At 39.5% G+C, this 13,841-nt stretch overlaps 1 protein-coding gene across 11 annotated transcripts in view; it reads left to right on the plus strand.

Annotated features, from left to right (window-relative positions):
• Window positions 1-13,841, plus strand: part of Rbms1 (RNA binding motif single stranded interacting protein 1) — a 215,789-nt gene that overhangs the window by 120,183 nt on the left and 81,765 nt on the right. For 9 of the 11 annotated variants that reach the window (XM_023713727.1, XM_023713730.1, XM_023713732.1 and 6 more), the window contains exon 2: window positions 7,562-7,737. In XM_023713727.1, the coding sequence (XP_023569495.1) occupies window positions 7,562-7,737 (176 nt within the window). The remainder of the gene's footprint in view (window positions 1-7,561; window positions 7,738-13,841) is intronic. The other 2 variants (XM_023713728.1, XM_023713731.1) reach the window with 1 other exon arrangement.

Genomic DNA, 13,841 nt, shown 5'->3' on the forward strand with positions numbered 1-13,841 from the left:
TCCATTTATTACTAATGTCTTGGCATTAATGTTCCGCTCACTCGGTCCCCAACCCACCCTGAGAAGCTGCCTTGAACCTTTCTGTGCTTTGCTCTGTCATCCACTCTCCTCCCTGGTCTTCCCTTGGTTGAATTCTTACTATTTTCAAAAACTGTACCAACCAATGTGTGACGCAGTTAAGGGTACACAAGGCTGAACAGCCTCTATGAAGAGTTTTTCTTCTCTAATGAATGTGTTCCTTGGCGAGGAAGTTTTGAAACCATTTCCCTTAAGCCTCCCTCTTTCTTGGCTCTCTTGTTTTCCTGGAGAATAACTTCAGTTTAATGTCTTTGATTGGGTGTCTTTATGTTGATCTTTAACTCTTTAATACACACATCCTTGAAAAGTTATTGAAAGGTATTACAAAAACTATACAGAACAAATAGCTAAAGAGCCTGCTTTGTGTCCTGGCCAGGGATTCTCAGTAGGTAACCAGGTGAGTTTCTAGGATTCATGGAAGAAACACTGGAGGAAGGGAAACTGTTGGGTTTTTCCTTACAAGAGCACAGGACTAAAGAATCTGGTTTCTTTGTGGGATCTGGAGAGATCTTTTTACCTTAAAAGCCATACATGTGTTTTCTGCCATGCCTTTCTTTTTCTTACTCTGTTTACAAATAATACCTCTATTCCAGAGAATTTGTCTGAGCTCCATACTTTCTAAAGACCGCTCTCCTCCCCATTTTTGTTCTGTTTTGTTCTTTGTTACTGGAAAATGAACCTGGGAATTTGACACTGAGCTGTATCTACATCCCTTTTTATTTTTTGTTTTGAGCCCAGGTCTCTCTAAGTTATCCATATAAGACTCAAACTTGTGATCCTGTTGCCTACTGTACCTGATTTTCCTTTTCAGGTGCTTCTTATATCTGTAACATGTCTCTGTGTATTCAGTCATGTATTCAACAATGCAAATCTTAAATTTATTTGCTGCCTACCAAAAAAAATTAAAAAATAAAAAAGACTATGGCTGCAGCTCACATGGAGAGAAAACATTCTCTCAGGCTTTCACAGAGAGCAAATTGGCCAGGCAATGGCCATGACTCATCCACATGGCTGACACTGACAAAGGATCTACAAACTGCGGTACAGGGTTTCAGGCTAAATCCTGAGGGGATCTGACTGACCTTGGCAGATACAAAAGTTATATTTCTTGTTATATAGGTCTTGCCTTATTTTGCTCTTAACCATCCGCAGAAAAGTATAAAAATGAGGTATAAAAAGTAAAGCCATATTAATATGCTGAGCTGTAAAAGGCTCAACTCAACAACTTCTGACATTGCCAGTCCTACAGATAACCCACTACTATTATGGACTATTGGACTATAGTGGATTATTTTGCTGAATTTACACACCTACAGTATTTAAATGGCAATGGAATACCCCATCTCTGACAAAACTAAACAAAAAAAGGGGATACAAATGAAGGACCATTTTGTATCTGTATATACAAAATAGTTAAGATATATATATATATATATAGCTACTTTCTCTTAATTCGATGAGGAAAAAGATTTGTACTACTAATGTTTGGACTATAGTTTGGACTATCATGTCTGCATCTTGTACTATGAATAACCACTACGAAGACAATAATATGCAATGTATTATTGAAATTGTCCTATTAATTGGTTTTGAAACTTATTTGCTGCCTAAGAAAATTACACTTTATTTATAAATTTAAGTGAAGAAATTTCTATTTTGACATGGTAGTTTTACATATAAGGATCAGTTTTGATTGGCATCTTGGAGAATTCATTGTGAAGTTCATTTGATAGTTTTGCTTTTTAGATTTTATTTGAATAATTAATGTAACATGAACCCCTCTTTGGGGACAGATGTTATCCCATAAAAACATGTAACTATTACTGTAGTTAGTTTCATAGTCTTGAATGGTTGCAAAGCTTATTTCCGAAGGACAGACATTGGAAGTATGAGAAACAGTTCCACTAACTAATCAACTGTGATTTTTGACTTTAATTTCCTTGTATCAAATGAGCTTCTCTCTCTCACTTCCACAGTATAAGTCATTGATACAGATTTTTGTGTAAAGAAACAATATTCTTTTTCACTGAACTAAGTGGCTTGATGCCCTGGCCTCAGTCATTCCCATACCTGGAAGTGCATCTGCTTCCTGCCAGCTTCATGCTCATCACTCATCAGTTCATCTTGTATTTCTCAGTTTTGTTTTTCTAGCTCCTTACTCTAGAACATCACTTTTCCATCCACCATCCCTTGTGAAAGAAAGCAAAGAGAATGTGTTATGAAATCAGCCCACTTGAGTGTCTCCCTCCCCACCTTGTTTGATCATTTCCTTAAGTTGTTACATTTCTATTGCATTTGAAAGCTAAAGAGATTACACCAGTATATAGCAATTAGCGTGCAAGAATTTGAACTGGTGTGCTCCAGGCTTGCTGTCATATTGTGTCCTCTTGATAATATTCCATAAGTTCTCTCTGTTCTCAGGAGCAACTGTAGTGATATTTTCCTTCTGGATAAAAGAAATAGTTGATAGTTAACACTCACTCCTGTTTAGGGCCGTGTGATGCTGTATCAGAGGTGAAAATTAGAACCGTAACTATCAAGATCATAGCTGTAAAGAATTGAGGGAAATCAAAAAGCAAATTCTAAATCGTCTTTGTCTTTAAAATGTACTAGAATTCCTCAGGAAGTTGCCAAGTAAGGGGAAGAGGAGGATATAAGATTGGTCAGAGCACAATTCTTATTACTAATAGGAATGAAATGACACAATAGACTAAAATAACATGGTTGCATGTTTCATTTGCCTTCACTGAATAAAAATCAACAGTACATAATTACTAATTTATTTTAGTTTTTCTTATAGTTAACTTTGCTTCTTCTGTAAAGGACTTACCAGCTTGCATTTATGTAGAAGGAAGTAAATGTGGTGTTGGGCAGAAGGGTGTGTGGAGGAGAGAGAGATGGAATCAGCCTGTGTGTCCCTGCTGTGTGCCAGTTGACCCAGAGTTTTAGTGTGGTTGTCCTAGTTGAGCTTCCTGGCAAGGCGGAGATATCATGCCTGTCCACACAGGAAGTGATTTCTGAATGCTGTCCACACAGAAAGTCCTTCCTCCCTGACTGCTGCCTATACAGGAAGTGCTCACCGAGTGCTGCCCACACAGGAAGTTCTTGTGAGCACTAAAGAGTAGTGTTTCTCCTGGTGTCATGCACTGCTGCAGGGATGGTGAGGGTCTGCCAATACAGTCACCCCGTTTATTCACCACTGACTGTTTTCTATCAAATTCGGCATTCAGATTAGCCCAGACATGTTAACAAGAAAATTGAATTAACCTGTTTTCTCTGCCCAGGGAGCAATACGAATGTAGCCTGATTATCCTACCTCAACCAGGTGAAAGTTGAGGCTGGAGAAGGCCAAGATAGATCTGTCGGATTTTTTGTGGACCTGCATGAACACTTCACCATGGTTGTTTGGCAACTGGTTTCCCTAGATTGAATGTGTTCAAACTAGCTACAACCTTTATCCATAGGAAGTCTTTACAAATTCCAAGGAAGCTTAGGGGGTTTGAGAGCAGAATTGAAAAGGTCAGCCAGTGATGAAAATAGAGTAAAAATCATTCTTTATATGTAGTACTTCCCTCTCTTCCTTTTTTTTTCTTTTACTTGCCATTTGTGCTTTATAGGCACAAAGTATAATTGCTTTCAATTTATCAAATTCTCAAATTTTAAAGACTAGTCAGTACTTGCATTTCAATCTAGGAGGGTTTAGTTCTTTACTACTTCAAGTTAAGCCTTCCCACTAATTCTAGCTATAGTCTAGCTAGTCTAGTTTAGCTGTAATAGATTTTTAAGAAGTATGTATAGAATGCATTACATGTAGAATTTATTCTCAATCATCAGTTACTTAAATTTATTAAATTTAGTTATAACAACCTAAGACCATAATAGCCTATATACTAGTAATGTGATGTTTCAATATATGTATACATTGTATAATGTTTAAATCAGATTAAATGCATTTAGCTCTTCAAACATATATCATTTCTTTATATGGAAAACTTTCAAAATCTTTTTCTAACTTTTTGAGCTGCATAGTTCATTAATATTGTTTGTAGCTACCCTGCTCTGCAGTAGCGCATCAGAACCTCTTGAGCTTATCTGACTATAACATCATACCCTTTAGTGAGCCCTTCCCCATCTCTCCTGTCCTCCTGTTCTCCCCAACCCTCAGTAGCCAGCCCCATACTCTCAGCTTTTATGAGATTGACTTGTTTAGTTCCACAGGGTGAGATCACGTGGTATTTCTCTTTCTGTTTCTGGCTTATTTCACTTAACATGAGGATCTCCCATTCCAGCCTTGTCCCAAATGACAGGGCTTCACCCTTTCTGTGGGTGAGTCATTTTCCATTGTGTAAACCACATTTTCTCCATCTGCTCAGTGTTGATGGCTACTCTGGTTATTTCCATTTCTTGGCCATTGTGACTAGTGCTGCAATGAAGATGAGGGTGTGTGTATCTCTTTAACAGACTGACTTCATTTCCTTTGGACATATACCCAGTAAGGGATAGCTGGGTCATGTGGTAGTTCTATTTTTAATTTTTGATGAAATTCAGTACTGTTCCCCATATAGGCTGTCAAAACTAATTAATTTATTCTTTTCTGCATGTGACATCACATGCAAAGGTTTTGCTCTACCATTGAGCTATATACCTCTGGTCCCCTCACAATCAATCCTTTAATGAAAAGATTAATAAAGTATAATTTTTAAGACAATTTTTCTTTTTTAAAGCTAAAACCTGATTTGGTTTGGTTTGGTTTGGTTTGGTTTTCCAGTAGTGAGGATTGAACCTAAGACCTTGGAACCGAGCTACACAGCCCTCTGTTTTCTATATTTTTAGAATAGGGTCTCTCTAAGTCACTCAGTTGCCTAGGCTTGACTCAAAATTTTGACCCTCCTTGCCCTCCCAACGTTGAGATTACAGGTGTGGCTTCCAAACCCTGCATCATTTTGGTTTTTAAGGCATTAGTTGACTGTGTGCTTATTAATTTAACCAAAGACATCTTTTTGGTACTCTTTTGGCAAGAAAGATGGGCAAAGAAATTGGACAAAAAAAGCCATTATGGGGCATTTAGGATATTGAAGGTATTTTGAAATACCACTTAGGGTACTGTTTGAAGACCCTGGCATTGTTGTCTAGCAGATGTATATTCAAATTCCAGCCTTGCTACCTAGTTACTGTATGACCTTGACAAATTACTCTTCTTCTTTTCCCAAAACTCAGTTTCCTAATCCACAAAATGGGAGAACAATGCTGTACCTGTCTCATTGGATTTAGTAAGACAATACATGTAAAGCCACACAGCACACCGTGGCACACAGTAAACAGGCAGTATCCGTGATTGTCACTCATACTGTTAAAACCATTATTCACCATTTCTGACTATTTTAAGAGTAAACATATTTATTATGTCTACATTTCTTGAATCCTACATTTTTAAGTTGAAGGAGTTCTTAAAAGTTAATCTTTGATGGAGATTTATATGTACTGAAAAATTAAATTGACAACCCATAACACTTCAGTGACTCTGTCTTTTAGGTATCATTGTCTTTAGCTAGCTCTGAGAAAGAGTTGATACTTGGATAAGATCTAAATTTAAATTTTGTTGTAGATAGGAGTCATCAGAAACATGAGGCCATTAATGGGTGGGTCCATCCAACAACCCTGTTCTCCTTCCTGGGACCAAAGTCTGCAAGATTTCATTTCCCAACAGGGCTTCCCAGCAGGAAGCGGATGGCACCGGCTGTTTAATTCCTCTCCACCAGGGAGAGATACTACTCTGACACATAGGATGTTGGTCAAACATATATTAAGTCAGCAGTGTACATTATAAATATAAGCTATGATTGTATTTCTTTTATCAAAAATAAATGCGCGAAACCTACTGCTTTCATGTGCAAATCTCCAGTAAGTTATATCCACAGTGTTCTTATAATGTACAAGTGAACGCCCTGCACTCTCATTTCCTCCTGAGACAAAGCAGATGTTAGAGTGGAGGAAGACTTGGAACACAGCCCTCAGTGACCTTGCTTTGTGTCCGTGCAGTCCCTGGAGGAGCTGGGGATGGACCTGATCCATGGTTCTTTCAGCCTTCTTCTCCAAGTCCTATCCTTGCTATCAAAGGCTTTTTGTTTGTTTTTGTTTTGTTTGTTTGTTTGTTTGTTTGTTTGAGGTGCTAGGGATCAGACTCAGGGATTTGCACTTTTTAAGCAAGGGCTTTAGCACTGAGCCACTCCCCCAGTGTTGCCTCATTTTCTTGTCTGTAGTTAGTAAAAGTCAAGTTGTAGGAATTGAAATTGTTGAGTGCTTAGTGACTACTTCATTTTATACATTTAAACTGTTAGTAGAGATGGTTTCCTTGGGTTAGTGCATTTACTGTTTAAAAGATGTGAGGAAAAACTCCTCTCTTGGCTATGAAATTACCCAATGTTGCTGTGAAACCACCTCAGATTGTGCTCATTCCTGTCTCAATCTAAGCCCATTCACTTCCTTAAAAGCCATGTGTGTGACATAGGAGCAGAGAACTGTGGTTTCCTTCTGTTGGTTCACAGATAATTATCTGGTGTGAGTCCATCCTCAGTCAGTCTTCCTAGGTGGCTTCACTTGGTGAAACCACACCAAACCCTTTGTTTGCAGGCTTTTGGGGAGTTGAGGCAGTTGCTACCCAATCTGGGAAGATTTCCAACTACTACAATGTTCTCCTGTAGATTAAATTTCACAAGATTTGTTAGAGAATGGTGTGCTTGCGAATCTTACCTAGAAGTCTCATTGAAGCCATGTGCCTGTTGCACTAGGTGAATTCCTCCCTATTTGATGTAAACTAGCTTTCTTATACTTGAAGACTAACTTAAAGCATCCTCTTAATAAAATGATCATCTTTCCGTCAAATGTTCTTCAGAATTTGAAAGGCTTTTCAAGTCTAGTGATTTATAAATGACTGAATATTAAGATGATATTATCATCTGACATTATACAAATTAATTTTGTGTCTCAGAAATGTGTTCCTTAAAAATGTCAGTAAATTAAATCACATTTAAGATACAACAGTTTGGTTTGTCTTTTATTTGGCAGTACTGGGTATTGAGCTCAGGTCTTCATACTGTGTTACATCCCTGGCCCTTACTCATTTTTTATCTTGAGACAAGGTATTGCTAAGTCACCAAGTGACCCAGGCTGGGCTCCATTATACAATCTTCCTGCCTTAGTCTTCCAGAGTGCTGGGTTTATAGGCATGTGCCACCACTCCTGGCACATAGGGAGTACATAAAATCCTATTTCATGTTGCAGGACAGGGATTTTTTTTTGTGTGTGTGTGTGAAAAGAATAGATTGTATTGTAGGTGTAAATTAAAATTTGTGCATCAAAGTAGCCGAAGATAACCTGAATTTAGACCGTGGTAACTTCTTTTTATCTTGGAGCTCAAATGGCCTATAATGGTGCCCGATCCCTTCCCCCTGGTGGTCTGACACTCCTGGTCTTTGCTTTGCAGCAGTCTCTGGTCCCAGCGCACCCCATGGCCCCTCCTAGTCCCAGCACCACCAGCAGTAATAACAACAGTAGCAGCAGTAGTAACTCAGGATGGGATCAGCTAAGCAAAACAAACCTCTACATCCGAGGCCTGCCCCCGAACACCACTGACCAGGACCTGGTGAAGCTCTGTCAACCGTAAGTATAGTTACTTGTGTGTAGTTTTAGCTGCTAAATATTTACCTGATCATATTATTGACTACGTAAATTGTGTCATTGTTTATAAGACAAAGTTATGGATCTTCAGTGTCACAGTGAAAAGAGTTTCTAGGTTTTAAGTCAATGAACCCTTGTCTAGTGAGCATCAACATTAGTGGAATGCCTGTATAACAGCAGGCGTTATAAAGTGGAGCATTTCCTCAGTAGAATTTAAGTTTACTGGCATATGAGAAGTAAAATTGATTTTTTTAAAAAATGTATGGGGTAGGTGCTTAGGAGTGCTCGTTTTTCATGGGCATATCTCTAGGGGTTGGTCTTTCCTGTTAGAGAAGGTATGGGTGTCATTTTTTGTCAGAAAGGCAGCACACCACCTAACCTCATCATAAAAGTATAGAAAGGTCTGAAATTCTGCTGGGACTGACTCTATGAGCACCTGTAGATTATGGTCTGGCTGGCCTTAAACTTATCCATGTGAGACTAAGAACTGCCATTTCCTGAAGAAAAATGTGCATAATCGTAAAGTTCCAAAGTAAATTTGCATTATATGCTAACATTGTTGATGAATAGAACCATACAAGTGTGCTGCTCGCCTATTAACTCAGTTGAGTCAAAAAGTACTCATCTAAAATAAGCCAAAGTACTGTATATAGTGCATTTTATAATGACTAAGATCAAATCTCACTGAGTGATAAACACACATATAACAATGCTTTTTATATGTCTTAATTACTTCCCTTGTTGCTGAGACAAAATACCTGACAGCCAACGTTAAAGGAGGAAAGGCTTAGCTTACAGGTGTTTGAGGTTTCAGTCCATGACCGGCTCGCCCTAAGACAGGGTGACATTGCAGAAGAGAAACAGTTTATGGCAGGTGGCAGGTAGCAAAGCAACAAGGGACAAGACAAGCCCCTTTCTGTCCCTTATAGTGTATCCATACTGCCAGAATTAGGGCAGTGCCGATCTAGTCAGTGGACTGATCCGGCAGTCACCCACCCTTAATCGCTGCACCCTTAATCCTAGCATTACATCACAAATCAGTCACATACTTTAGATTCAGCTACCTCTGGAAAAGCCCCAGTTACGACTGCATGAAGCTTTGGGGGAAAATCTAGACACAAGCCATAGCATTATATGTGAATATAGTAATGATCCTTTACAAACGGAATTTTGCGTAACTATGGAAGATTATTTCTACTATGAAATGTTTTCTATTCCCTAAAAAGTATTCTTGTTCTAAAATGTATTTGAAACATCTCATGTTTCTTGCCCTGAGTAAAGTGCAGATTCATTACTTAAAAAACCTTTTAAAATGAACTTGCACAATATTTCTAAGCTGGAACCAAAAGCAACATTTGGCCTTCCATAAGGAGGTGTGGGAGTTGTTTTGCCTTGTTTGGAGAGAAAGGGTGGGGCAGTAGGTGGTGGCCCTGTAAGATCTGGAAAGGTTTCTTTTCTTTCTTTCTTTTTTTTTTTTTTTTTTTTTGGTGGAACGAGGGATTGAGCTCAGGCCCTTATGCTTGCCAGGGAAGCTCTTATTCTACTGAGCCATCTCCCTGGGTCCCCTGGAAAGCTTTCTAGAAGGCTACCACTCCCAACTCTTTCCCTCTGCCTTTCTCATTTCTCCCTTTTGATGAAGGCTTCTTGAATTTTGACTCTAGCCCTTTGGCTTTCAGGATAGTGAAATAATGCCCTGCTGTAGGACTTACTCTGAAAGCAAGTCCAGCTCTTGGGGTTTGTCATGCCTGGCCAGAGGTAGCAGGAACCCTGCCAGGCGTGTCCTGCCTCGTTGCAGCTGTTTAAGACCACTAATAGGCCTCCTGCTATCTTGTCTGCTGCTGGCCTTTCATTGGCGTCTTCTTATGCTTCTGCAGCATAATTACAGGTAGATAGAGCGCCATAAAGTCTAGTGAGCTAAAAATACAACTTTGTAGGAAACAAAAGATTGAAGCACACTCTTAAATTCTTGAGATGGAAGATAGAGGGAGAAAATTTCAAATGACAAATTATTCCTCAGCTGATTTTGAATTATGTAAGGTGAGCATTGCCATCAGGAGCCAGCTCAGTAGCTGTAAGATAATGGAGCAGTGTTATGCTTCGTGTACAGTAACTATGTGCTTGAAAAATTGAGCCAGTAATTTTATTATTGAATCACATGCATTCTGAACAGAGTTGAATAGCATTTTATCATTTTTCCTGGAATATTTATTCCTTTTTTCTTGTTGATCTCTTTGATATACATGGATTTTCTTCACATGAGTAAATGTTATGCTCTTTGCCGTCATTCATAGCAGCAATAGCTGTTTGCCCCCCACACTGCGTTTAAAAAAGGAAAGGCGCTTACAAAATCCCAGGTTGGATATTAAGCTCTGACAACAGTTTCTTGATTTGTATTGTTCTGAGGCAAGACATATCAATACTAAGGGTCGCTATCTCAGGATCTGCTGGAAGCTTCATTCAATTTAACACAGAGAATCGAATACCAGATTTGGGTTTGCTAACAGTCTTGTATCTTAAAATGTGGGAAAGTGTAAAAGGGTATTCCTGTTGTGGATGTAATTGTTTCCAATAAAGGATTCTTAGTTGATGACATGGAAGTGACAAGAACCTTATGAGAAAGGCACTCATCATAGGGCTGAAAAACCCAGTGGACATAATTAGAGATTTTAGAAAAGTGGGTATCAGAAATTTCACAGAAAAGGCAGATGCAAATCTATACCTCTAAAAAAGAGAAAAACACATTACAACTAGAAATCTAGCACTAAGTTACAAAGTGACCCGATGAAACTAGATTGAGAGAAAAGGCAACAATTGAAACATGATTTGGCTCAGGGAGGCTGAGGTGGCTTGAATCTTTTCCATGTAACAGAGAGATGGAAAAAAAGTACCCATGAATGTTTACAGTGTAGCCTAGCGCCACACACACAATGTGTGAAGGTTAAGTGCAAGTATAATATAAAGATTTTAAACATGGAAAGAAAACTTTTTAATTTTTTTTGAGAAGAGCTGTGTTTGGAATAGAATGTTAGAAGAAATGACAGTGGAAAAGCAGATGTGATGTTAAGAGATCACTGAAAGTCTCTTAAGCAGACTGCGCTATTTGTGTTTGTCATATAAATATTAGTAAACTTTCTAGATTGCTCAGGTGCACTTTGTAGATAAATGAGTTGAAGGTGTCATTGTTTTGGTTTTCCTGCCTGCCTGCTCTCCTAGTGGTATTTTGTGTTGGAGTTATCATCTGAAACTGTCCTGGGTTCATAAATGGTCCTGGTTTCTCTTAGTTTTTTCTCCCTCCACTATGGTTCACCTCTCCTTCTCAGCTCTGTGCCTTTTTAAATTCTTTCCTTGCCCGATATTCCACAGGGTCCTCCTCTCCTAGGGTCCTTCATTGCTTGCCCCAGACTTGTTACGCACTTCCGCTTGAATATTTTATTTGAACCTGAAACTCAACTTTACCTCTTTCTCTACACAGTACTCCTTTTGCTGCATTGTTCCCCTTGGGTGGAGCTTTGGAGCAGGTGCTGATCCCACCCATAGCTCTTCAGTCCCCAAGTCCAGTGCTTCTTTCATGTGCCCTTGCTGTAAAGCAAGAGAACCTTACTCTGTGGCTGCTGCCTCACCTCGGGTACTTCTCTGTCCCTTTCCTCAGTTCTGTAAAGCCCAGTCCCAGTTCCTTCACACTTGGGGCACACTGGTAGCCCTCTCCCTCCCCTCCCCTCCCCTCCTCACCCTTCTCTGCCCCTCCCACACCCCACATCCCCTCCCACACCCCACATCCCCTCCCCTCCCACATCCCCTCCCTCCCCTTTTTTTTAAGTACCAGAAACTGCTCTGTTACTCTGTTGTGCTCAGTACCTTGCAGCATTTCCATGCAGTTCTGTTCTCCCTGACCGTTTCACTGTTACACAGCATGTGTGTGATAGTATAGAATGCTTGCAGCATACGTGCCTCACAGGTTGCTCCCTGAGTTAGGAGATCATTGTAGTCGGAGTTGCTAGTTTTTGAAATCCCAGCATTATCTACCACTGTGCTAAGCAAATACATACCTAATTTTCAGTCCCCAACCTATTTAGTAGATCAAATAATGCTTTTATTGAAAGCATTCTAAGCATAATTAAATCATTCAGGTTGAGTATCCTATATCTGAAGCCCTTGAAACCAGAAACACTTTAAATATATGTGTTTTTATTTCTGTTATCTTGCCAGATACTCCACAGGTTTATTCTCTCATAAGGTCATCCTATGTTTTGGTGGTGCAGCCTAGCTGAAGATGAAATTAATTTGTTTTTAATTAATGAAGATGTAATTAATTGTTATGTAGTATACACATAGCATGAAATTAATTTTGCACAATAGTTTTAGTGTATATGCATTTTGATTGTGATCTGTCACACATACTAAGATGTAAAGTTCTCTACCTGTGTCATGTTGCCACCCATGATGTTTGGGATTTTGGATTTTGAGTTTTTAATTAGGGGCGTTCAACCTGTAATATGAGGAAAAGAATTGGTTCTCCTCCTAGAGCACAATTGTCACTGAATAAGTATTAATCCTTCTTAGCGTCTCAAAGTCCTAACTCATAGAATAAGCTTAAGTTATATCTAATCCTACATTTAAAGCTAAGAAACAAATTATCCCCCCACCCCCTGCATTTCTGGTTTTGAAAGCAGAGAAAGTCAGTGAACTAGTCCATGTTCACGTACTGTGTGGCATGCTCTCCCTTGAGACTTGTGCTTGCTACTCACAGATAACTCATTTCAGCCTCATGCAGCCCACTCTTGATCCATTCTGTGATGTAACAAGTAGTGTGGTGTGGAAAATCTTCTACTGTGACCAAGCTCCTTTCTAAAGATTCAGAGCACAGTATTTGTATGCAAAGGTCAGTCCGTACTTGTGCTATGTGTGGGAGCTAGGGTATCCGTGTCTCTGTTGTCCAGCTCTGGGTGGCTACCGATCACCACAACACAGACACTGCGTGTACGAGTGTGATCTTACTGTGTGGCTGGTGTTCCGGAGCTGTCAAGTTAGCTGGGGCTGCTGGTGCCTGAGTGCAAAGTGGTGGTGGGGTGGGGAGCACATGAGGAGCCATACAGAGACATGCCTCAATGTCTCAACAACTGACTTTAAAGAACATTCTGTGGATATTAAACCAAAATGAAGTGTTGCTATTCCCCCACGTTGTGTAACACTTCTTTCCTTCCTAAAACAGTGCTTGGTTTCCGTTTATTCCATAGATTTCTAAAGAAACACATGATTTTAAGACAAGTGTGACATTAAATCTAGCTTATGATATGATAGCCAGGCACTGGCTTTTTGCAATAAAACTAGTCCCCTGGTTATAATAGCTACATTTTATTCCCTTACCACTTCTTTTTTGTTGTTCTCTGAAGGTTTTTCTTACTATTTTGAATGCAGTACAAATCTTACAAGTTGATGCAGAAAAAAGCAAATAAGTAAAGTTGTGGACAGAAACAACCAACCATAATTTAAGAGAGAATAAAGTAAATGTTTTTCTCCATGGCATTCTGTAAAACCAGAGAAAAGCTATGTTAACCTTGATGTGAGGAGACCAGAGAAGACCATTTCAGGGAGGAGATGACATCTTGCTCTTAAAGATATGGAAAATTTCACAAGGGCTTTAACCACTGGTATTCTTCTGGCCTCTAGAAGAGCCCCAGAGTTTTGAGAATACTTAAATTTTCTAAACAAAATACACAGAAAAAAAAATCATAAAGCACAGAGAGAGTTTTTTCATGTTCAGGAGCTGTTGAGTTAGCCAGGGCTGCTGGTGCCCGAGTACAGAACATGGGTGGGGAGGGTATCAGGAGGCACAGATTGTGGCATATGGTTAGTGCTGCAGATGAGATGTTGTGGAGTCTAGAGTTTATTCTTGAATTGTAGAGTAGCTGATGTTTAGGCTGGAAGAGAAGGGTAAATCATCTTCTGTCCTCTCTGGTAGCAGTTCAGAGCATACTGAGGCAGTTGGAACAGAGAGGGCTGTTGGAGGCGAGAGATTAGACAGCGTGGACAGGGGCTGTGAAAGGAATAGGAAGCGGGGGGTGTGTGTGTGTGAATTTGGGGGTGTC

The sequence above is a fragment of the Octodon degus genome, unplaced genomic scaffold (genome assembly GCF_000260255.1).
Source record: "Octodon degus isolate 3935 unplaced genomic scaffold, OctDeg1.0 scaffold00032, whole genome shotgun sequence".
Classification (NCBI taxonomy): Eukaryota; Metazoa; Chordata; class Mammalia; order Rodentia; family Octodontidae; genus Octodon; species Octodon degus.